The 26,868-nt window shown below is 45.9% G+C and overlaps 1 protein-coding gene across 1 annotated transcript in view; it reads right to left on the minus strand.

Annotated features, from left to right (window-relative positions):
- The window catches only part of prkd1 (protein kinase D1), a 55,571-nt gene extending 32,188 nt beyond the window's left edge, over nt 1–23,383 (minus strand). The window contains exon 1 of the mRNA XM_066694538.1: nt 22,766–23,383. Coding sequence (XP_066550635.1) covers nt 22,766–22,930 — 165 coding nt within the window. The 5' untranslated portion in view covers nt 22,931–23,383. The remainder of the gene's footprint in view (nt 1–22,765) is intronic.
- Between the last annotated feature and the right edge of the window lie 3,485 nt (nt 23,384–26,868).

The raw sequence follows: 26,868 nt of genomic DNA on the forward strand, positions 1-26,868 counted from the left end.
ACAAGCAGCCACATTCAACCCAGCTAGATATAGTTAATGGTCTCTTCACTGCGGGAGAATCACAGAGCACTACCTGATACAATATTGAAAATGGAAGTCTTTAATGAGCCACTGCATGCTCCTAAAATGTACACAATTTCACAGCTGTATTTAACAGCCAAATTAAAAACATTTATATACACTGCCGGATTGAAGTGGAAATAGAATTGTCACTAGAAAACAAAATGTCTCTGAGTTGTGTTAACGAGGTAACAAGGATAGTTACTAATGGATCTCTCTCTCACAAAGACCTGACTTGGGACTTTTGGACAGTCGAAATATCTTCCCTTCTCTTCAAACCTAATTCGAGTTGCTGCCGCTTTAAGTTTTATTTAATGGCAAGAAAATATTCGCATGGTAAATATGTATTTTTAATATAAGGCATTTGAGTGCATCCCAGAGTTCAATTCCCAACTATGATTCTGCAACTATACGAAGAAAATATTGCTAAGTAGATTGTAAACTGTCAAGCACGTATTAATTATATCTTGTTTGGAACTTAATTAACAGCCAGGGTCTATGTTTATCACACACAAGGCAGGCAAACAGATCAGCGTATAAACACAGCATAACCGACAGGTCTGAATGTCAAAGCGTTCACAGAAGCACACGGGTTATTTATACGCACAAAGTTGTTTTTTTAATTTTTTATCACAGAGACAAGATCGCACTTTGATTCATTTTTCATACACCTGTTGCACACACACACACACACACACACACACACACACTCCGAGAGATGCTAGAAAGGAGTGTTGCTTCTTGCTATAACCTGCCTGCCATCTCAGCTCATCCGTTCTCTCATTTCCCTGCCGACCGCTGGCAAAGTGAGAGAGAGGATCAATTTAACACACTACAAATAAGGAAGTTGGATATTTCTTTCCCTTTGCCGATGTCGTGTTGCCATGGAAGATGTGTGGATGCATACACTGCCCTCTCATCTGTAGAGCACAGCGTACAACAACTCACACACAACAAAACAACAATGCAGCGGTGAAAGTGTCCGAGCGCCGGGGAGGGATGTAGGTTGTGTGATTCTCCGTGCCTCGAATATTTATAAGCGCACTGATTATTTTTGGCAGATCTGTATAATCCTGGTTATGCTCTTAAGAGTTGGAGTGAACTGGGATTACAGAAGGGTCTGGGGGTTAGAGAACGATGAAGACGTGTCAGAAGAGCGAGAGAACTCCCGTCCCCTCGTGGCCGAGTATCACTCAAAACACACTGTGTATCGGGTCGAGTCGCAAAGCACTGCCGTGGGTACTTTGTGGGTCCGTTAGGTTTCAACGCAGGAGAAAGGAGAATGCCCTCACAAGCCGATGAAGGTCTTGTTGGCCTGTCACTCAGATCGCTGTGCCCGAGACAAATACATGTTAAATAGGAATGTGCAAGAAAGGATCGCTCTGGTGGGTCTGCATTAAGACGCCCACATGAACGTACAATAATCGGCTCCCAAGTCTCCAAACACGGCTGGAGGTTAAACATAATTTTCCCACCAGCCAGGTTTCGTGACACTGACCTATGAATGAGCAGTACGTCTCTCTCACAGCTGCCTGGCTCAGTCTCATCCAAAAGACAATCTTCAGCCCCAGAGCACACAAACACTGTTTATTAATACTTTGGTAAGTGATGTGCTGGGATTGACCAGGGCTGAGAGCCATAACCTCTGCTGCCGAATTAATCACAGACAGGGAGGAAACCCAAGAGGGAAAGAGGGCCCTTCGCTCTTCTTCTTCCAGTGGAGGAAAGGAACGGCACAGAAACAAGACTTAGGGTCTCCTCTGAGGAGAGCCCCCCACAGCTTGAGGGTAGGGTGGGCCCTGCAACTTTCCAATTGGACGACTGGACTTGCTGGACACTTGGAACGAGGTTAATTAGTGGCCACCAAACCGGCCCGAAGTGGGACAGTCAGCTGCCTCCCTCTCCACCGTCCCCTCTGGACAGACAGACAGAGACACAGACGCTGGTCTCACAGGGCGAGAGACATGTCACCTGTCCCTTAAGATCTGTCGCATTTTCTTACTGTCTGCTTTTTTAAGTTGCCTTGGATAAACGAGTCTGATAAATATATGTTATTTTTTTGAAGGTAAGCTTGTTACGTTGTTTTGCGAATGAATTATGAATGAATTCAAATGAAATAAATGTGCTGAATGGCAACAACACATGCTGGCTTCCCCTGTTAGTCTCTTGTGTTGTTCAAGCGAGCAGATCACTAATGGTGAAGAGTGGTCAGGCCACTCTGTAAGTTATGCATGATGAATAGTCATCAGGCCATGGTGCCGGGCCCGTGTGCCGAGCGGAGCCACTCTGGGTTTAGGAGGGAACGCACACATCTCCTCCAGAATACAAATCACACCGACCCTGAAAGCACGAGCTGAATAAGTGGGGAGACTCTGACACAAAGTGGTGCCTGATGGCCACTTGAAGGTAACTACTGGCAACCAGCGCCTCGATGGGCTTCGCTCTCCCGGAGCCGCTGCCACCGGCAGACAGCACAGTGAAGCCCTTTGGAAAGAGACGCCGATGCCGGCTGGATTCGGAGGGGCTGTGACTTTAATTTCCTAAACTGAGCTGCAGAATAAGCCGGCTTTGTTGGTTTAACAGACCTCACACGAAAACCTTCCTTGCAATACAGTTCTGGCTGTGTATTATTGGTGTATTGGTTTATTAGCGTCTGTGTTGGACCTGGGACATCTACTCTTCTGTGTCCTCCGCCTGTGTTGCTGGGGGTGTGGATGGCATGCGCTGAATGAATCCCCACACGGGCCGAGAGCACGAGAGACTCCGCAGAGTGGGTCTGGCCTCAATGGGCTCGATTGTGTCGGTCCAGGACGAGAACAATGGTCTGAGTGATTCATGCATCATGTACACTTCCTCTGTGTCCAGCGCCGGCCCCTAAATAAAGGATCTGCATTCCGGTAACATGACCCGCCTCCCCCGATCAGGACACAGTGAGTCACGCGCTTCGTTAGCCTTCCCTTTGTAGTCCCGGGCTACTCCGGCTCGCCCACTGGCCCAGATGAAAAGGGAAGCCCCCGGATCCGCTCGGAGGGACAGCAGATGCCTGACACGACCAGGCCAGCTTTCCCTGGAGGATCAGGCCTGTCTCCAGTCTCCTTCCAGGATCTATGCACCCCAGGACTGTCACCTTCTCCACGATCAGTCATAAGAACATAAGAAAGTGTCCAGTCGAGAGGAGCCCATTCGCCCCATCGTGCTCGTTTGGTGTCCATTAATAACTAAGTGATCAAGGATCCTATCCAGTCTGTTTTTGAATGTTCCCAAATTGTCTCTTCAGCCACATCGCTGGGGAGTTTGTTCAGATTGTGACGCCTCTCTGTGTGAAGAAGTGTCTCCTGTTTTCTGTCTTGAATGCCTTGAAGCCCAATTTCCATTTGTGTCCCCGGGTGCGAGTGTCCCTGCTGATCTGGAAAAGCTCCTCTGGTTTGATGTGGTCGATGCCCTTCATGATTTTGAAGACTTGGATCAAGTCCCCACGTAGTCTCCTCTGTTCCAGGGTGAAAAGGTTCAGGTCCTCAGTCTCTCAGTAGGACATTCCCTTCAGACCTGGAATAAGTCTGGTTGCTCTCCTCTGAACTGTCTAAACCAGGCCGGGCCCAGCGCTCACCAGGGTGGCCCGGCAGGGTGTGGATGACACAGGAGCCGCGTTTCACGAACGTGTGGGTGCTCTGCTTCCACGATTCTGAGGGTGCGGCCCTCGTGTTCGGCCCCCGAGCTCCATTAGAAACACCACGCAAATGTGAAAGTGTTTTGATTCCGATCAATTATAAACAAAGTGCAATCTCGTGGGCAGGAGGTTTACAACCCCTTTTAGTTGGTGTGTTGTTCCCACACGGTTTGTGTTGTGTGTGTGTGCACTGTTCCATCTCTGACCAGGCTGTTTGCTCGTTTTTATCCTCCTCTTCAGCCCACGCGTTCCCACACAGGAAGCTGTAGTGTGGCTTCACTGCTGACATAGGCCTGTGCGCCCCTGATCCCGGGGGACCCGAGCCCTCGTCACACACAGAATAGCGTCACGGAAACAGCCGAGGCCAAAGCTGTGAGGCCGAGGCTGCCGGTCCTGCCTTTTCTCAGTCTGCTTGATCTGCTTTGCAAGTTTATTTAAACTCTTGTCAGTTAATGTAAACACTGTGTGAAGAGCGTGTCCATTATCTGAACAATCTGCACAACATCGAATAACTGTGATCCAATCATCCATTACCTACAACGCTCTGCCTAATTGCTGCTTTAATTAATTGTTTTCCACCTTCCTGTCAGCACGAGCCCTGGCCACTTCGGATCATTAAGGACCTCAGTTGATAATGCCCCCTTAACCCTGCAGACCACGCCTGCCGGTCGGCATTCATTAATAAAAACAATTAAAGAGTATTGAGCCACAGGTTTAAAAACACACATTTATTTATCCACATTTCAGGGTTTCTTGGTACAACTGGAAATGTTGTAGTTTTCTCCAGCCCATATCCAGTGCTGTGTCCTTCCCCGTGCACATATCACACACAACGAGTGAGTGATTGAAAGAATGAGACCCCGATGTGGTCGTGTGTGTGGAGAGCCGGGGAAGCGAGCCGGTGACTAACCCAGGGATCCCTCCACAGCCTCCGGGGACACGACACGCCGGGCGGACCTGGCCAGAGGGAGCCGGCGTGGAAAAACAAACAGGCCGCCTTTATATGCCTGACCTTTTCAGTGGCGCTGTGTTTATTGAGCAGGAAGAGACACAGAGTGTGTGTGTGTGTGTGGGGGGGGGGGGGGGGGGACTGACAACACTGTCGTCCAAAGCAGGAGAGAAACAGGATATAACCGGTGAATTAAAGCTGCGAGCGCTCGCGGAGACGGACCACCTCACTCCCACACACTGTGCCCGTTCTCGGAGCAGCGATGACTTTTCCATTACTCATATCTGCTTCTGCTCGCTGCACGCCACTTAGTTTGTCTATCAGAGCGCCTCCAAATTGCATGTCTTCATTAGCGCCTGATTATACAATGTGAGCTGCTCCGGTGGGCAGGCCGTCCATCACGACTCCGGTGCGGAGAACTTCCCTCACAGAGCCTGGAGTTACCGCGGAGCGTGACACCGGACTCCCACCGCACTGCCTCCGACGACAACAAACACGGGGCCGTGCCCGGCGGCTGCGTCAGCCGCTTTATACAATTAGTGCGACGTTTGCGTTTGTAAAAATGTGCCACAGGCTTCCTGAAAAGTAGAGTTTCTTTCGGTTTCAGTAGCTAAATGGACAACAGCTGAGACAACAAACAAGCAAACGCACACATAAATCAGAGTCTGCAGGCCTGAGGCGGCAAGATGAGCAAGAGCTGATGCAGATGTTTTAAAAGGTCCTGTAATTATGCTTCTCGGATGATGTTATTGTGACAGATAACGGGAAGTGGACGCCTGGATTAAACGCGTAGTCAATCTCCTGTCACTCAAGCTCAGAGGAGATGAGGTTTCCAGATCGCAATGTAACCTGCCTATGCAAACACTTCAAAACTGCCTTCTCCCCACACCAGAGCTAGAGGAGCATTCAAGGCTTTCTGTACATATTTAAGAACCGAGGAAGTAAAGAAAGATATCCCCAGTTATTTTTAATTCAACAAAACCCCCCAATGTAAAATGAAAGCTATAAACGCTCTTTTACTAAAAGAGCTGGCTGAAGTCAGATACATGCTCTGTTTATTTTCTCCTTCAGAGTAAATACAGTAGGAAATGGAGTTCAGTGTTTGACAGGTTAACTTTTATATTATGGCTGTATTGTGACGAGCCGTTTGCCGGCACTTCATTGCGCTTCGGGATTTCAGGGTTTTGCTCATCAAGACAAGTACAGAAACATACAACATTAAGAACCCCGTCACACATTCCCTGGAACGAGTTAAATCATTATGACTTCAGCGAGGAGGCTGTTTCCAGCTCATCATAGACTTACACCCTGTTGTGGTCTAAACAAAATAATCGTTTAACGTGTTCCTTGGCAGACAACCCAACCCAGTCCTCCTTCCAGATGTGTAATGGCGGGGTGTTGTCAAGACCCTCTTGACAGCCTTGCTCTTGTCTTCCTGGAAAGCTGCCATTGAACAATTTCCTACTTTGGAGTCTCTTATCAAGCGCAGACTAGAAAGCATTCCCTGATAAAGTCATGTTTTTTCCACGGCCTCAGAGGGGAAAGCCGTCCCCATCGCTAACAATGAGGCATTTTGAATCCAGTGTTGAAGCCCTCATGCAGAAAACAACAACAACAATAAGAGCAAATGTGTTTTGTTGTGTATCATTAGATAGAAACATGTCAGACACACAGCAAGAGCATGAGTGGAGGTGTGGAGCAATGGCAGTGAGGGGCAGGAGGATCAATCAACGCTGTCTTTGTGTTAGATCCACTGAGAACAGCAGGGGTTGGTTTGTGTAAGAAAAGTGTTCAGTACGTTCACCAAAGCTTACGGATCTCAAATCCTGTCCGATGTTCAGTAAAGAGTGTCAGTTCAGGACAGATCTTGTACAAAGCCCTTTCTCTCAGAACTAAGAGGCGGAGGTGAAATAATATCACCCTAATGGCCAATCGGACTGCTCCCCTCCATCGCCGTCTGCTTCCACTTGGTATCAATGAGTTTTGCAGGCTGGGACTCAGTATCAGGCAGTGAATCCAACTGGACTTCTCAACACGTGTTGGAGCAGCCGCGTGGCACAGCTGTCGGAGCAGCAGGGACGGCAGAGCCACGCGGTCACCATGTTCCTCCGAACCATGTGGAAGTCCTCTCGGGTGCCCAGAGTGCTGACGTATGTGCTGGAGAAGTGTCTGCTGGCTTTTACGCCACTTCTCTCGGCATCAAGTGTCGTTTGGACTGAGCCGCACACTGAACCGTCACCAAAACGGGTTTTCATCTTCGTGTCCCTGAAATTGCTGGAATATGAGAACGTGAACCTTCCTCTTCCTAAACATCGTGTACAGGGACAGATCGCTCCGTTCAGCACAGAAAGCGAGAGAGAGATTCTCTGCCTTCATTATTCACTCAGCACTCCCTCCGATGGGGCATTGAAATGACAAAAAGGCTGCATTAATCTCTGGATTTTCAGCACCCCTTGCCCGTCTCCTACCGCCCAATTAGGCTGTTTCTATGACAACGTGAGAATGAACACAGGAGCCATCTTTGCTGTCATGTGCAAACAGCAGCGAGAGCACAGGGCTTCAGGGCTTCACGGGAGCCTCCGACCTGAACCTTTCATTTGCAGCCGGCAATTACGAAAGGGCTAAACCCCGCGCGAGCCGCTGCACACTTGCGTTTAAGAGATTAGACAATAATAATCGGTCCCAAAAGGACGGCCGTCGAGCACTCTCACGGCAGACCTTGTGGCTTAAGCGGCGGCTCTCGCAGACACAATCGATATCTCCTGTAATCACTTCACACACTGTGTTGACATGAACCACATGCTGTATGGCAGCGCGTTCGGGCGATTGCAGAGATAACGTCTGTTCAATACCGCGTCGGCGGAGGCTGTGCTTTCTCCCCCCCAGAGGGAAAGCGCTCCGCGGCAGTGCCCTCCACCTTCATGACCTCGTGGCTTTACTGTGCAGGAAAAAGATCATGACTTGCTTCCAATTACTGTGTGCGAGCTGAGGCACAGATATGCACGTTCAAATGACCGCTGTGAAGGCTCTGGAAGACAACCTGCCCTGATGGAAACTGACAGCAGCTGTCTGAATGGGAAGCTACAGGTCACGTGACCTCAGATTGTGACACGGATCGATCTTGATTGTGGAACATGGAAGCTAAACAGTTGTAGCTCAATCAACACGCCATTTTAAAAATTGAATGCCACCCTGCAGCCACTGCGGTCTCGGTCACTTTGCAAGAGAGGCAACGAGTTGCAAGTTAAAGCCCCAATATCATCATTTAAAACAGACAGATCTTGGGAAAAGCACCTTAAATTGAAAAGAAAATCCTTCTCCATTGAGTTTACCCATGATGCCCCTTCCTTATGCCTTTTAGTTTACATGACTCTACTGCAGTCGCATGAAATGACCCCAGTGATCATGTTTCACCCAGATTACAGCAAGAACAAAGGATGACTAAAACTGAGGTCCTGCTCCCGACGAGAGCGCAGTTCAGTCCCCTGCAGTCCACGCCCTGCGCAGTGATTCTCTCCTCATCAACACCGCGTTCAGCCGCACGTCTCCGGTTGCCCTGTCACACTCTCCGCAGCGAGGCCATTACCTCCCATCATCCTGCTAATAAAAAGTCTGCATAATGGATTCAGTTAATGCAAGCCATTAGGGTAATGATCGCTCGTACAGAGACCCATTTCTCTAATTTCCACCTACCTAATTTGACTTTACTGGGGAGTTTTTAAGTTTTATTTTATTAGCTGGTAATTGTCAGGATGCTATTTAAAAACACAAAGCGCACGAGTAATTAATGTCAGTTTCGTGTAATAAGCTTCACCCCGGTTATCCTCGGAAGATTGAGTTTGTATTCCCACCCCATCACATGTGAGCGTTTGTGTGATGCAGTCATGGCTGTCCTTCACCTCTGTCCAACGTGTGTCATCAGATGAGAAGCACGTCTCCTGAAATGTTGTGGTTGTCGTTAAAATGTTGTGTACCCTTGCAAACCAGGTTTCAAAACATAACAAAACCAGTTCTTTGGCACAACAGTTGAATTAGATTTATATCTAGAATATCTAAGGTTGCAGAAAAACCTTCCGGTGGGAATCTGAGAGAGTAGAACATTTGATTACTGAGAGGAAGAGAAGAAGGAGAAGAATATCTCAAACTTTTTTTATGATGACACGCTAGCACGGCGCACACACACGGCACAATATTTGTGACGCAGATTTAGCATTAGCAAGGCAGTCTGCTCCACGGGGAACAGGCGCTCATGCGGCTTGGGTATCTGGTGCTCGGCTCCGCACCGGCTGGGCAGGAGTGTGTGGTGAGAGCGCGTCGCAAACGAGGAAATGGCAAAAGAGTGGGAGCCGTCAAGATGCTGTGTTGACTTCAGTGATGTGTATTTTTACCAGGCTCTCTAAATATTTTTGCCTTGGGGATTCGATGCATTGAATTCCAAGAAAATAAATAAATAAAGAAAGAAAAGCGGAGCCAATGCACAGAGAATCGGAGTGTGGTCAGAGCGCGGCCGAAAACAGTGACCGCCAGACACCGCTTATGATTGTGTTTTTAGTTGTTAGCGCTTAAAATTAGTTCCCAGGTTGTAAGAACTACTGTAGCCACTTAAGTTCCACTTATGCAATTAAAATAAATAAATAAACTAAATATGGGGCTCCACAGTTGCCCATCCTCTTAAAACACAAGCATAAATACACAGGACTTTCAGCGGAGAAGGGTGAAGAATCGGTGTATATTTGTATGTAACTTGTGGACACTGCTCTTTTTGTTTTGGTATACCACATAAATAAAAACTAAATTTAATATTTTATGTGTATATAAAATTGTGTGGAATATATTTTAGCATCAACTCCGATTATGGAGAATACATAAAGATTATGTATCATTATATTTTTGTACGTTAAGTAAATTCTTAAAGTCTAGCCTGTTGACTCGACTTGGATGAGTCATAAGAACATAAGAACTTAAGACCGTGTCCAGTCGAGAGGAGCCCATTCGCCGCATCGTGCTCGTTTGGTGTCCATTAATAACTAAGTGATCAAGGATCCTATCCAGTCTGTTTTTGAATGTTCCCAAATTGTCTCTTCAGCCACATCGCTGGGGAGTTTGTTCAGATTGTGACGCCTCTCTGTGTGAAGAAGTGTCTCCTGTTTTCTGTCTTGAATGCCTTGAAGCCCAATTTCCATGTGTGTCCCCGGGTGCTCCTCTTTCCCAAGTTTCAGACTCCACGGCAAATTCTCACCCGTAGAATTAGACTGCTAAGCTAAAGAGACAGTGACCATTAGGTCTCCTCATTCTCACCACAATCAGAGTAATTGCATCCGTTCACACATTATTAGTGAGTATTTTACAATGCCTGCCATGCCATTTGCACACACGTCTTGCGTTCACGAGTCACTTTCCTAGTGATCTGCGCCGACAGAATCACCTTGGTCTTCGTGGGCTTTCTGCAACGAGCAGCGTTCATTAGAATCACACACCCAACTCAGAAGAGGGCAAATTAAATGGCTGATTGTGAAAAAATGCTTTTCTCATGATCTGTATTACAGAACCACACAGGCTGGCACTTATATAATAAAAACGAAATGCGCAGTATAATGGGTACAATGGCCCTGTAATTTAATCTGACCCGTGAACCTCAATCATTCATGCTGCCCAATCAAGCCTTTTAACTAATGCACGAGAGCGGGAGGTCACACTGTTACATGTCCAACCCATTATAAATGTTAGTTTACTCATGCTTGTTCAACAAATGGGGTCTTAAAAAATGGAGGGTAAACACTGACAGCCTAGGTGTTTTGTTCGTTGATTGATTTGTTTGTTTCTTTCTCTTCCTGTTCATGCATCTTCATCGGCACCACGGAAATAATAAAAACACATTATAGGAGAGATTGCTTTTACAGGCAACCTCTTTTTGCTTTCATGCATGTGAATTGGCAGACTTTTACAGACCCTCACACCACAGATTCCCTCGAACTGGTCCTCTCTCTACCCGTAGCTGTAGCGCAGTGCCTCACTGATGTCTGAATCAGGGAAGCAAGGAGCAGACATTTCTCTTTCCTTGGGGGCAACTGAGCTCCAGCAACCGGGTTTGTCACAGTCGCATGTTTTTTAGGTGCTAACAAGTTATGGGATCACGGCACTTTGTCATCTGTGCTTTTTAACAGGCCTAGCGGATCATTTGCTCTGAATGTATTTATCCTGCGTGTTTTGCACTTTGCGGCAGTAACCGTTTCTTGGTCAAGCTCGTGTGATCTTCCCTCGCGGAGCCCGTGGACTTCCGAGAAGAGAGACGCTGCCAGTAAACACAATTTACAGAGACGTTAATTGGAAAACATTTTACTTTTTCCTTCGCGGCATCAGCACATTCCCAAAGTGGAGATAATTGCATTTTCAAGCAGCTCTTCCCTCATGTAAATCAAACTAGATAACCTTTAAGCAAACTGCATTAACACTGAAACAAACAGGGGGTTATTTATAGAAATCAATTACCGTAACATTCAATGTTTACTTATGGAATCGCTCTGAGTAATTAAGAGATTGAACGAGCTTTTCTTTTTTCTTTTTCTTTGTTGATTGTGGGATATAATAGACTGGGATAAAGGCCTCCTGTTTCTAAGAGTGATTTAAAAGAGACGCTTTTAAAGAACAAGTTTCAGGGAAATTGTTCTCGTTGAACGTGCCTGTTGTTCGCGTCCTGGCCGTTGTTGGAGATGGGAAGTGACCCGGTGTCGCCGAAAGGAAACTGATGTAACCAAAATAGGGAGGAGCCTGTTGCGGTGAAGGCGGGTTATACTCTATGACCCGATAGAGCTGCTGTTTCTGTGCGTTAGAAAGAGGCCACTGCGTTTGTGTTACATGTGAATCCGTGTTCACAATCTGAGTGTTTTGCAGTTTTTTATGTTAAGAGTTTTCCCTCCAGGCACGATTATTGATTGCAAAAAGGGGCTCTTTTTTGTTTGTCTTTTTAATCGATGATGTAACAGCAAGTCGATGCGCACTGTGCTGTCAGCAGCAGTACGGCACGGTCATCTGTAACGAGGACAGTGTGCGAGTGACATAGTTAACAAGGGAAGGGGGGGGGGAACGCACTGCCACTAACTACCCTGTCCTGCGGTTCCCAAATGAGAGAACTCTGGTAATTACCCCCCTGCCCCGCGTCGGTGTTTCTGAGAGGATGTCAATGAACCCATCTGTTGTTTCCTCTCTAAACCACAAGTAGTTGTTGTTGTTCTAATCTCCCTCCAATTTTAAATCTTAACCTTTAATAAAATCATGTTGTGATGCCTTCATCTTGCTAATTTGATGAGCAACGTACCGAGGCATAGAGCAGCTCGGTTTGGCAGAGCACATGGCGAACACTAATAAGTGCTGTTTAGTTGTAAGTATTTTTAGCCTGTTTATGTAAATAGGGACGGCGCGGCTTTTTTCCCTATGAATAAACATGTTTACTTCAAAAATGTTGTTACTGAGACACAAATCTTTACAGAGTCAAACGTAATGCTGAGAAAATGATGTTTTGACAGCTCTGTGTCACATGTGTGCACATGGCAGGCAACAAACCAGCAACATAACTGATGAATTCCTCAATTTGTTTTCTAATGACTTAAATGTTTTCATTGGTAACGCACTTTTTGAAATGGCTGTTATACGTCTGATTGCAGAGCTCCCTCCAGACGCTCTGAGCTCCATGATTGCCAATTAAACGACACATGCCACCGCACTGACGGTGGGCGATCAGATAGACCTGTGATTATGATGTGACGTCCCCGATTCTGCCACAGCGGATGCATGTGCATTTTACAATAACTTCACTAACGCAAACTAATAAAGAGAAGACGTGCAATATAAAGGCTTGGCAACATGCAGTTTGAGAGTCCTCTGCAGGTGTGACATGACACTGTTCTTGTTCTTATTAGCGAATGTCACATCTATGTAACATGTTCCATTTATCGAGATGTCCCCAAACCCCATGATCATCCCCCGCTTATAATTAGCAGCCCTGAGGCCAGACACAGCCGGCTGTTTATTTCCAGAACACGGAGTACAGTGGTCTTTATCAGGAAGAGGCCGGGCCATTGGGGATGTGAGATGAACTATTCTTGAAGGACTGACTTTATACATAAAAACACTGTGAATTGAGTTTCTAACATCATGAATGGATAGAAAAGTCCAGGGTCAACAAACACACACAACACTGTGAGAGAAATTCACCCGATATCCGCGTGTTCATCGCCTGGGCACTTTTCATCCCATCTTTTGGCCTCGTGACCCACACAGTTTTTGGTCACATGACATTGACCCTGGCTGTACCCTCTCTCTGCTATGTCAGTGGCCTCCGTCCGCCTCAGACACGGCGCCTGTCCCTCCCAGTGGCATGCACAGTGAAGGGCCCTCGTTGTTGCTTAGCGAAGATCAAGCTAATTGTGCAGTTGGGTTTCAGCTCACTGGTCTGAAACTAGAGCATGTTGGCTTTGTGCATCATGGTAGCGCACTGGTTCCTCTGAAAATCATTTCAGTTTCTGCTCCACAGTTTTGCAGAATCCCCTAATAAATGGAGTACTGGAATCATCGGAACGTCGGAAAAGTAATGAAATCCACGCCAATGAGCCGTTTGCTCTACAGCCGGCCTGGTGCTGCTCTGACAGTCCGATTCTCCTCACGTTGCGGACCAGAGAGCCATGTTTAGATGCTTTATTATGCTGAAGGTGGCACTCGGAGAGGCCCTCAAGATTAATATGAACCTCTATTGACTTGCTAAACAGCGAAGGACGTGGCGGTGACTCATCCCGCTCAGATCGTCTCCCTTTGTGGGAAAACAAAAGGGCCTGCTTAGCATAATGGAGTTAATGGTGGTTATTCACCGAGCAGACTGGCGCTGCATCACCACTGTCTAACCATGTTGCTGGAGTCAGGCGTGCCTCCTGGCTTCGCAGGCCTCTGTCAAAAGCAGAACTAACCGCAGCAGCACAGAGCGCAGGGCATTGAAGGGACAGAGTTTCCTGTACTTTGCCATCTTCTCGCTGGTTTTCCCAACGTCTTCCCAACGCCTGTGTTTCAAACATCTGAGGAATAACTGTCTAACATTGTATTTAGCACAACATAAACACCGCGCTCTTCGGCACAACGCGATCGCCGCGCTCTTCGGCACAACGCACACGCCGCGCTCTTTGGCACAACGCACACGCCGCGCTCTTCGGCACAACGCACACGCTGCGAAACAACTTCTTCAGAGGCAATCATGATCTGTTGCCAGGCAACTAGAGGAACCATTCACCCTCTACACTGAAGAGCAGCGTTCGGCTGCAACACGTTCATATTTCTACTGCACTTTACTGCACTTCAGAACTGAGCAGGAGAATAACTGGTGCAGCGAAACTGAGCTCGAAGTTTAAGGGAAGATTAGCTTTTAATTGCATCTAAAGATTATCTTCCGTTTTGGAGAATCGGTTGAATCTCTCCGGGGTTAAAAGCTATTCATTTCTGTAATAATGCATTGAGTACTTATTGATTCCACTTATTCTTTAGAAATGAACGAGCCAGTGGCTGATACAGCAAAAGTACAAGGGCTGGATGGCACCAGTTTAGATTTAGGCCGAGTCACCAGAACCCTTCAAAAGATGGCAAACAATGCTGGCCAGTGGGAGGTCAATCTGCACCAGCAAACCCCATTTTTGAAGGGGCAACTACATGTGTGGGTGTTATGAGCAAGGCCTTTTGCGTGGGACGTGCCAACAGTGCCACCTGCCTTCTGCTCTGTATTCGAGGGGGTTGGCGAGTTCCCCTGCGATGCGTTTCCATGGCACAAGCCCGGCCAGGTGACGTCTCACCCGCTGTGGACTGTGCAGATGATCCTGGTGCAGCCAGGCGGTGGCGAGGCGCGGGCCGGACTGAGTGAGGAAGTTGGCACCTGCCTTGGGGACTGAGCAGCGGATTGATTAACAAGGACACGTGCAACCGTGGTAATGGAAAAGGTGAGAACTTGACTTCCAATTAAACCCGATAAAACACCGCACCGATGACTTCTGACAATGGCAAGGAGCGCTGTGATGTAACGGCTGTTTGCACTCTGCTAAACCGCCTCGGTGTCTGGTGTGAATAGCTCTGCCATACAATAGCTCTGTGACACGGGCTGCTGTATCTCATTGGCTGAGTTGCAGCTACAGTTCAAAGCCATGCTGACAATTGTCTGAAACAAATAATCATTTTAATGATAATACAGGGAAAACATTGAGATATAAATATCAATCTACACATATCTGTGTTTATGCCAGTGTTATATATTTCAGTGTAGCATGGCTATCTTTGTTTTTGTTCCCCTACATGTCTGTAAGAAAGACCTCCTCACCTCTGGACTAGTTTCTGAACCACTACATTAACCTCCTGATGAATAAATCTCACCCACCACCATAGGACTGGTCAAAGAGCGGACTCTGTGATGGAGTAGAGGCTAAAATCAAATGTAGATCATTCACTGAACAAGTTAATTAAAGGCTTAGCTTTTGATATAAATTAGCAAACATAATCTCCACTATTTTATGAGTCTCACTCTAACACTTGCTCTCCTCATACATTCCCTTATAAGGACGTGTCGCAATCAAGCACATCGGCATGTGTGGTGCAGAAACACTAAACCACAGCTGAGGGTTGTTTGTGTTGTTGTTGTAAGTTTTAATACCGCTGAGTAAGCGATTTGAAATGTTTGAATTGTCATTTTTCCATTCAATGAGATTGGCAATCACGGAAATAGTGAGGGATAGACAGAAAGCTTCTCAGCTGAACAGAGAGTTTCTTATTGGATGAATTATACAAATCTAACAGGAATTGCACGTCCTCTTTTCTCTGTAGTCTCGTTGGTTTACCACTTGTTTGTTCTTCCCTTAGCCTAGTCCTTAATTTTCCCTAGCAACTGTTATCTTGGTCTCAAATGTACTTGGTGCAGATAACGTATAGATCTAAAAATGACACTGATTGGTACTTTGGTCCCAAGGCCTGACCGATGTTCAGCACACTGATTGGTGCGGTTACGTGTTCAGCACAGATGTAGACAGCGCCGTGCGTTTACTGACCCGGCGCCTCAGCTTGCCCCGGGTCTCCGCAGAGAGATGCTTCACAGAGGCCTCTGAACATCAGCTGTTAATGGGGAGATCTCTGCCGGAGCCATGAGCCCACCGTCCTCCTACCAACACTGTGCTCATCCCCCGAGCGTCACAGATCTGGACATCCACATGGGGACAGTCAGCACACGGGAAAGACAACTTCACTTTTGTTCCCCATGAACGTCTGTTGAAATATTATAACATCATCCTTTTTTCTTTGTCTTTCTTTCCTGGGAAAGACTGCAGCCAGGCCAGAGTGGGTGACTTATTTTTCAAAAGCCTCTTTCTTCAGTAATTGAAAGGCAATTGTACATTTTTTCCACGTGATGAAAGCATTTTCCAGACCCCCCCACAGCACTCTTTTCCCCTTCAAGTGCATCTCGATGTGCCGGTTGCTATGGAGCCATTCAATGCTCTGCGAGCCGTCAAAACAAAAAGGACATTCATGGCGAGTCTCTCATGTTGGGATTTGCAGATATTTATGCGCGTTCATGCCTGCCCTGTCGTCGTTAAAGCAGAACCCTTTCCAAACACGCTATACTGCCCTGTTCCAGGACCGTCCATCCCTCGCTTTCTCTTCACAGCACGTGACTTAGCCCACATAATTAGCTGAAGTAATCCAGCAGTTTAGTAAACTTGGGCAATATCCCTAGATCTCCAGCACTGGAGATAAATCGTTAACGCTGTTCAGAAGACCTGATTAAACAGCGATCACGGAGGTAAAACAACCCAGTGCACATCTGCAAAAGAGACGCACAACTGGTTGTTGCTTGTCGAGACACTTCACTCAGGACACCCAATGAGCAAAGAAGCTGAGAAAAATCCACTCAGTAATGAGGTCCAGAGAGCAAAATGTTTCCACACATGGATCCCTAAAGCACTTGGCATTCATTTCATTTTTTAAATTATATTTGCCAGTTTTCTTCCTCCTCCACATTGATCTATGTTCAGAACTTAACGATGAACAAACTGTATCCTGTATCATCAATCAAACCTCTTCTAGTCGCCAACCCAAGCAAAACATTATACCATTAATACAAATTAAAAATGAGGTCAGGCTTATGGTTGTGCTTTGTGTGTTGGCCACCGACTGAACGTGGCACCTATTTTATGGCACCTGCAGCCAAAACAAGCCATGCAGAGGTAATTATCTGCAACCTCAAACATCTGGGCTGGTGCCACTGTCACAACGAACCATGACTTCAGCTCAGATGACACAATGAACAATGACTCGAGCCACTGGCCGTCCACACTGGACTCATAATTGAAGGCTGATGCGAAGACTGTCAGAAGCCATTGTTATGAGTTGCTGCCTGCTTTGTGACTGTAGGACCGGTCGATAATGTAGACAACAGATTAATAGGTTCAATGGATTCGGTGGCTTGTCCCAGTTTCCCAACACGTTGAAACAGATATTCCAAGCCATCATTGTTACAACCAGTACCGTTACATTAAAAACATGCATTCAAGAGCCCTGTGATATACCAAGACTGTCCCTGTTGGACCTCATCACACTGTACACACAATACACGGAGCATACGGGGAAGCTACATCATCAGACTCTTATAACCCACTTGTTTTCAGTGCATAAACCAGGCAAACTGTCACGTAAGTGGATTATATCCCGTTTATCTGCTGCTCCGGCCCACAGCAGCTCTCGGAGGGAGGCTGAACATTTCCTCGTTTTGACAGCTGGTTGCTGTGCATTGTGCTATGTTTCTGAAATCACTCTGGATGAATGGCACACAACTGCGATTCGTCTGATGTTTCTCTGGCAAAAAACGGTATTTAAGTCCTCGTCTGTCAATAGCAATCGGCATTCATACATTAACCACTATAGCCGATGGCACACAGAAAGAAGAGAGGAGAAAAGAGCTCCAGTCTCCGAGCAGCCTGCCGCCGAGAGTCCTGTTTGCCTAGTGTGGCACATCGCTCAGACAGGCGTTCACACGTTTTCCTATTTAAAGTGTTTACTGCTTGGTAAGGATACACATCAGGGAGCTTTTTTATGAAAACTGTCTACAAGGTGCCAAAATGGCTGCGTTTTCATTCCTTTGTTTTTTTTAATTAAGTGCATCTTCTCACCTTACAAGTTGCATAAACATACAACTGACATCCAGAAGATCTCCAAGTGTTGCTGCTTTACTTTCAGGGGAGTTGTTTCTGGTTTTTTTTATTCAGAGCAAAACACAAAGAGGAGAGATGTAGTTTTCAGTGGCGCGTGTTCGGCAACTGATCACAATTACAACACAACTCATTCACAACCGGCCTGGCAGGGTCCAGTCTATCGGCGAGAGGCCAGATCACCGGCCGTGTCTCAGAGACTCACCCCAGTTACTGCAGTTGACACATTATCTTAGGTTTTAATTACTCAGCCTTGTCGTTTCACTGTGAATACCTGTCAAGTAACAGCAAGCGTTTCCTGAAAAGCACGTCCTCAAAATCAGATGTCAGGCGGGGAATATTTTTGAGGGACAGAAAATTTTGATGTTCATTTATTTTCTTGAATTGCCCGTTAATATCAGCAAAGGATAAAGACATGAGGTTCATTAACCCGGTTCGTGCAGATCGAGTGTCGTCTCTAAGCTTGTGTTTTAATTATCTAAATCCCTTCAGCTCTTCTTGACCCCAGTGAACTCTCTTACCGAGTCAATAAAAAGTCATAATGCCACGATGACGTGTTGATATAGATTCACACCCTGATGTTTAATTAATGCTGCAGTGTGTCGCACCCGTTGGGGGCTGCAGTTTGCACGGCTGCCCTGGTGATCGCAGGCCGAGCAGGATCCTACTGTGACCTGGAACGGCTTTTCCCAAATCGAGGAGCTCCCTTTCCCTACCCCTCCATTGCTGTACCTTCTTGTCTGTAATTCGGGTGACAGATATCCTTTTAATACAACTGAACACCTGGCATCAGAGGGTATCTGCCTCTCGTGAATCCGGCTTGTCCACACAGTATAGACTATGTCTCGCCCGTGTGTTTGTTTGCCGTGTTTTGTATTCTATCCCAGTGTTCCCCGTGCCGTAGAGATGTATTGTGTCTTCATCAACAGTATCTTTAAAGTTGGGCTTAACGAGAAGTCTCCGAAGCATTAGCTAGGATTAAACATTGCTTTAAAAATGAAAAAGTGTGTGTATTCAGTGTTAATGCGCAATTGTCATGTGCAAACACCTGGTGAATTGGGTGACTATAAAAGGTTTAAAGGTTATCTACGTCACACTGGGTTCTAGGGTTAATTTGCACTTATGTTGTAAGTCGCCCTGGATAAGGGCGTCTGCCAAGAAATAAAGATAATAATAATAATAATAATAATAATAATAATAATAATAATAATAATAATAATAATAATCAGGAACCTCAGGAAGAGAGTGACATCAGAATAGGACCCATGATGCACTTCTCCAAACAGATGTGCAAGCTCAGCACCAATGATGCTCTTCTCCCTATAGATCTGCAAGCTCAGCGCTGGGATCTCTTGTGTGTCAGTCAAGTGTCACTGTGCACCGAGTATAAAAGGTAGAGACGAGCCAACCACGCCCCCTGCTCTGTGCTCAGCTCGATTAAAACATCGCATCGTTCCCCCTGCCTGCTGCGCCCCCCCGCCCCACTCCGAAACAAAATCAGTCATCGATCTTATGTCATGAGATCTGGGTTACATTCGATACTGCGGTCTGTTTAAAAGACACACAAAACCTGCACTGAAAGATATATTCCATTAAATATAATGACAGGTTGCCTTTCTTATCAATAATTGATATTAATGCATCCTTTCAGACATGCCGAGATTGTGTGTTTTCTGCTCTGTCCCCATTGTCGTCTGTCGATGGGTCTGATTTACTAACTGCCACGTAAACGAAAGACACGCAGTTACAGTCTGGATGGATTTAAGTGTGGTCAGGGTTATTCGTCAAAAGCTCAGATATCCAGTGGGAGATGTCTTCTATCCTAAAATGAAGGCAGAAAGTAATACATTTTCTTTTATTATATAATCTGGATTTAAAATGAACCTGAGAAAAACAAAAGTCATATTGAACAGCTTTGTTCAGTCTCAGAAAATTGAAGTAGATCGACGGATTCTCAAAGAAGTTAAGGTTGTGTCGACCTTGCACTCTAATCAGCGCAGACGGAGATATTATGGAAGAAATCAAAAAAAGAGTGAAAATGGGATGGAGGGCATGTGGAAGAAGCAGTTGCTGAAAGGAAACCTACCCACAAGTATTTGATCGATGCGTACGACCAGAGCTCACTTATGGCTCTGAAACCTGGTCACCAAACGCAAAAAATTACACAGAAACTGCGGGCAACACGAAGGAGCATGGGAAGATGTCTGCTTGGAATAACAAGAACAGGGAGAAAAATGAATGAATCTGAGAACGAACCAGGATATATGACATCATTGAAGGAGTGAAAATGTTCAAATGGCGATGGGTCGGACACACTGTGAGAAGAACAGATCAGAGATGGACCAAGGAAGTTATGGAGATGATAAAAGACCTAGAAGACTACATAAAAGATGGGAAGATGAAATCACACTCTGCAGGCGTGACGAGGAAAAGAGAAGCTGTGTAGATCAAAGCCAGTGGAAACATATTTCATCCAGCCGTAGATAGATATGGGCTGATGGTGATGATATAGATAGATACATATAATGATAGTTTAGTTGAGAAACACGCACACAATCACCTGAGGAAGTTCTAATGCGCGACACTGATCAGTGTGTTTAATGGAGAAGTGTGGTCCGTCCCCTGGGTGCATTTTGTGTGTCCCGGAAAGTTTGAATGCAGAGCTGCAGCATCATGTTTATTTATAAGGCAAAGTGTGATTCTTTGGCTGATGAATTATAGATTTTACAGTATACCTAATTATGCATCACATAGGATCAACAATCAGCTCTCATGGAGAGTCAGCTCGTGGTGATTTGTGATACTTAAAGATGGAAGTGGATTAAGGGCCCACGTTTTCCACTGACTCTTAAAACTTTTATCTTCATTACTGGGATGCTGTGACACAATGGAAAGCATTTGTGCGAAATACAGGGACAGCATTTCATGAGTCCAAGAAGCCAGGAACGCATTCTCTCTCTCTTAAAAGGATATATTTATCTAAGTTTGTTTTTCCTGACAGAAAACCTCCAGACACATCAGGGCCTTTAATTCTAACAACTATCTTCATAACCTTTGAGAAATCTGTTCCACAAACAATAAGACAACTATGTATTCAAAGTTCACGAGAGCAATTACAGATTCTTTGTGCGTTTAGGGATCAGTCTGTCATGCTGTTGTTGCCAGGGGTAGTGTAATTAACCCTGTGCTGTCAGAGTTCAATGTGTGTCACTTCCCATTCTGAACTGAAATGATTATGGCGTGGCGAAGGAAAGACAGACACCTGAAGCCTCCCAACATAAACCGTATGACAGAAATATTAGCTTGGATTCTTACCTCATATTCTTAGCTCAATTTATGTATCCTTTTTATACCTATCTGCACACACACCTTTTGTTGACTTACAGCCTGGAATTAAAATGCATTCATGCATTTAAATAGTTTTCCCTCTACTGTGTATTGTATTTCAAAGCAAAGACTTGTCCATGAGCACCAAGGGGCTTCCAAAAGAAACCGGCACAAAGCTGTTGAAAGGCACAGATCAGGGGATGGGTATAAAAATATCAAAGGCCTTGAATATCCCTTGGAGCTGGTCAAGACTATTATTAAGAAGTGGAAGGTGTGTGGCACCACCAAGACCATGCCAAGATCAGGCCAACCCTCTGTCCCTTGAGGAAAACCTGCTGCCCTCCGCAAGAAAGCTAAAACTGGGATGGAAATTCACCTTTCAGCAGGACAATAACCCAAAGCACTTGGCCAAAAATACACTGGAGTGGCTAAGAAACAAAAAATGTCCTTGAGTGGCCGAGTCAGCCCTGACCTAATTCCAATCAAAACTTTGTGGCGTGACTTGAAGATTGCTGTCCATCATCGCTCCACAAGGAAGCTTGACAGAGCTTGAACAGATTGGTCAAATATGGCCAAATCTAGGTGTGCAGAGTTGTCCGATCCCAACAGACTCACAGCTGTAACTGCTGCCAAATGCGTTCACCAAATATGAGCTCGGGGAGGGGGGGTGCAGACTTATGATATTTCAGTTTAGAATGTTTTAAATATATATATATAAACTTTTCTCTCTTAACAGTGTGGAGTATGGTGTGCAGATAAGATTTTAAATACATGAAACTGACACGACAAAATGTAAAAATGAAAAAATTAAAGTTCAAGGGGGTGTAGATTTCCTATAGGCACTGTATATACAGATATACAGACAGACAGAAATATTAAAACAATAATAGTGTAGAAACACTTTGTCCTTGTTATTATCGTCTCTATCAGGGAAAGAATGATTGTGAAATGTAATAAAATAGAGGAGAGAGATGCAAACGCATACTGTCCATATATAGTCAAAACTTCATCGCGTCTTCTGTATAGTTGTGCTCCGGACGGGCCGGTATGACTTGGTATCGTGTCAAAGTGAAGTCTTTAATCGCTCTAACGACCCTTTGATCTGGTCCACTGTTACTGTCACTCACAGCACATTGTCTAATAAGTATTTATGATGTTTTGACACCTGCTCTGGCATGGTGTCATTTTGTACAACCCCCGAGTTCTGTACATAGAAATGTCACCCATGATCGGCTCATTCGTGCTCAACATGCATGTAAAGATGCAGCGGATACATCTTTCCTCCTCTGAAATGAGCAGCTGTGCTTTAAACATCTGGCCTAATAATGCACAGCGCTGTGCTGTCCCTTACTGCCCAGTTCAGACACAAGCCGACCACAACCCAAGAGCTGCTGCTGTCTCACTCTGTCTGGACACTGATCCGCACATCTTCCCTTCAGCGCGGACGGAAAAAAAGTTTACGCACAACTTTCCTGCCCGGCGTGCGAAGCCTTTCCCCCGCTAAGCACATCACACACAACACGGCGAGGCGGGGACAGTTACCTTGTGCTCCACGATGCTGCACGCCCGCTCCCGCAGCTGCGCCAGGGTGGGCTCCCCGGGGTCCAGCTGCACCGGCTCCCGGCTCAGACCCACCTGGATGTGCAGCGACACGGGCCTGGCGCCGGGGCCCGGGCTGGGGGCGCGGAGCAGCGGGGGGGCGCTCATGGCACTGCCGGGGCACGGCGCTGCCGGCGGCGGTCACACACCGGGCGAGCGGTCCTGCTGCGCCGCGGCTGCCAACTCCAGCAGCGCCGCGGAGCGAACTTTAAATCCCCTCCCCGTCCTGGGAGCGACACGGCGAGGAGAGCGGCGGAGCGAGAGGTGCTGAGAGGCGGTCAGCGGTTTGAAGAGTGAGAGGCGAGGATGGAGCCACTAGACGGCAGATCTGGTGAAATGTTCAGATGTGATCCGCCTCCTCCCTGTTGCCCCTGCTAATGAGCCGAGGGGGATGTGAGCCCGTGTGGCGGCGCTGCGCGGTGGCCGCTGTAGCCCGGGGTCAGTGCCAGGCGGTGGTCACTCGGGGTCACTCGGGGGGTCAGCGTGTCCAGTCAGTCACGACGTGTGTCTCGTCTCGGCAGGGTGTGTGGGGGCTGCTACGGCACAGAGCAGGCGGGACGATTGCACACTAACTTTTCCCACAGCATCGCAGGGAGCCGGATCAGCCCCTGCTCACATACAGAGCAGAATCTGGGGATTTCATTTTGGGCATTATTGCATAATAATGAAGAGCATCGCTTTATAGAAGTGTGTTATATATATATATATATATATATATATATATATATATATATATATATATATATATATATATATATAGTTACAGTTCGGGAGGGTGAAAGAAAGTGGATGAGCGGATACAGTCAGAATATCCAAACAGGAAACAATTAGCGCACAATACAGATTTGCATCCGAGGAATTAGCGGAACAGAAGTGATTAAAGATGTGTTATTATCTTTGATACAGTGGATCATTCCCTTCACAGCTGCCATCATTGAGCTCCATTCATGTCTCAATTAGGAGGGATTTCTCCATTAAATCCCCGGCACCCAGTGTGCAAGAGAGCAGCATTGTTTCATCTACATTTCACTGGGAATTATATCTCATATTTTATACAGGAACTGGATAATCAGATCTAGAGTTATATTACATCACAACTGCAGTAAACCTAGGGTAATAGTAAGAAGTGAGTAAATACATTGCTGAACTGTTCAAACCTAAAGGGTGGGTGGTGGCTGTATAATCAAAGCAGTCACATTTCCCTGAGTGAAGAAAAGGACATCATATTTGTTAAACCGTTTAGCTCTTACAAGCATCTCCGCTATACATGCAGAACAGGTGTGTTAGTGTTAGGTGTGGTTTGTGCGCATATTTATTCAATGGCATGTTTGTTTATTAATGTATGTGTTTGTATGTGTGTGTATTTCTGTATTTCTGCGTAAGGTCTCCTACCCTGGACATCTAGCAGCCAAGCCTTTCATTCTCAGTCTTTCAATAGTGTCTGCGTTAATTGACGGGAAGGTGGAGGCCCTGGGAACAATAAGCTAATCACCTTTGTTAACGTGTCAATATGAACCTGGCGATCTTTGCCTCCAAAAGGAAGCAACACACAAACAGTGTCTGAGCATTGAAGTGTTTGTTCTTGATTAGCTTTGCTAGCATGGAAATACTGCGGCTTTTCCAATAACTTTGTGATTGCATAACTATGATCATGCCCTTAATTGATGATCAGCTCTCATTAAATGATGTATTACCCAGGGAGATGGTTTGTTGATGTGTTTTAATGTTTGTTTGTTTATATGCTTGTTTGTTTCACTTTCTGTGAGTGTGAAAATGGTTGGAAATGACTAATAATTGCAGTAGCCTACACGTTGTGAATATTTTCTAAATTGGTTGTCCTCTGAAAGTGAAAGTTCAAAACTGATATACACACCTACACAATGAAATAAACATGTTTTTTGTTTGTTTTTACTGCTGCAAACTGGATCCCTTTGTAGGCGAGCACAGCCTTGCGCAGAGTGACAGAAAGTGAGAGGATCTATGAGTCTTGGCAACAGTGTGTAGGCCTACCTTATGTAGATGGGATTCAGATATTTTGAAAACAGTCAGGGCATTGAAGTCCTGTAACTCATTCTTTCTGTCCCTGACCCAACCCAACCCATCCCAACCCAATCCAGCGCTGATCGACACCATGTTCTGATGAGGTGAAGCTTCAACCGCAGAACCTCTCAGGGTCGCCAGTTCAGGCCAGCTGGTGTCACACTAGACTTTGGTTGGTGAAGACCATTGTCTCATCCCGTTGTCACTCACTTTGCATTCCTGGACACATTGAGGCTTGCGTGATGCACAAGGCCTGTCTACCAGACACTGCGGTGTTTGTGTCTGCTCCTTTGTAGGACCTGTATTTTGCAGCTTGTCTCTATGTCCAGACGGCTCATGCTGATGTGACAGAGCTCTGTGGAGAATCTCAGAAGACCTTCCTGGTACTTTGGATGTCCACTTTAAACATCAGTGTTTGGATCTGTGTGGTTGCTGTTGCTACCATAACAGCACATGTGTTGTTTCCTTCAGTTTCTTTTCAGTTGTTTCATTAATTTGAATTGGACAACTGCTATGGAGTCCTGACAGGCTATTGGTCCTCACCTGATCTTTCTGAATGAGACACATCTGTATTTGCAGTATAGCCTCATAATACAGCAGGTGAAACAATGAAAACACCTCTTGAGAAAGGATGTGACTTTACTGTAATCCTGAGGAAGCTTCTGGACACTGGACTGCTAAGAGCTGCAAGCCACTACTAAACAAAATAACAAGCCACACTTATTTGAAACAATGAAGATTGCTGCACTCAGAGTTACTGTGAAGAAGTATGTTCAAAGCTACATGTACTCTGTATATAAAAGACAATGAAACAACAGGATGTCAACGGCTAATGACAGCATTTTCACTGCAGTCGATCGCACAGGGCTGTCAATATCGAATGCCTGGAACCAGAAGCTCTGGCTGATGCAACATACAAGTATCGTTTGACAACGGGTGTCAGGTTGGACTATTAATGTCCTCGTGGCATCTGAGGAGGCATTCGCAGGCTGCACGGGGAACCTGTGTGGAGATCAAGGGGTGACTGATCAGTCAGTGGTGACTGATTTAGGTGACTGCTATCTCTACGGCTCAATGCTCCTCAGACCTGCCCGAGGAGCCACCTGGTCTGCCCGGGAACAGACAAGGGCAGAATTGGGTTAGTGCTGCCTTTTAAAATAGCCTTTTTTTTATAGCCTTTTAAAACCAGTACAAATACACACATATATATATATATATATAGATATATATATATATACATGTTTAAAAGATTAGCAGACTTTTTTCATGTTGAATTATTTATGTGTTATTTATTTAATGTGGTCGTTGACCTTTTAATGTATTCTGAGGACAAACTGGTACAGAGTCACAGAATGTGAATCAATAGAGGCTGGGCTGGAATTGTTCGGCCCCATGTAGAGGCTGTACGGCACAGCGTCGCTCTCCCTGTGTGTTGAGATGACTGGCTCACAATCACAAGCATCCCTGGGTAAAATAATGTGTGAGAGAGATAGGGATTTATACAACTAATTGTTTACCACCGATTTGACAAACTACACAGAGAACTGTATACCTACAATCCACTATTCTATTAATAACCAGGCACTATGCTCTCCGTCAGCTCGGATTAATCTGTCAGGATGAAGACATTATCTCGCTCTCAGAGAAAAACAACACTCTCTCCACCGTAAAAAGAGACAGTGTGTAACATGTGCTGTTTGGCGGGGTGTGCTCTCAGCGGAGAGACAGATTAACCTTCACACCACGGGTTGCATTCAACAAAGCTGTCATGAAGCGTCGCTCATTGTTCTCTGATCTCTCATAGAGCATCCTGTGGCCCTTCCTCCCACCCATATAGGGGGTCCAGATACTGAGTCTATGTTAGCATGGGGTCCGACATGAAGTGGGGAGATCTTCTCCTCTGGGAGCAGGAGGTTATCAGGGTGTTGGATGTAGTCATGGGATATTGCACCTATTGAAAGGGGATCAACCCAAATGTACGCAGTACTGAACATCTGTATCGAAAC

The sequence above is a fragment of the Amia ocellicauda genome, chromosome 21, assembly GCF_036373705.1.
Source record: "Amia ocellicauda isolate fAmiCal2 chromosome 21, fAmiCal2.hap1, whole genome shotgun sequence".
Taxonomy (NCBI): domain Eukaryota; kingdom Metazoa; phylum Chordata; class Actinopteri; order Amiiformes; family Amiidae; genus Amia; species Amia ocellicauda.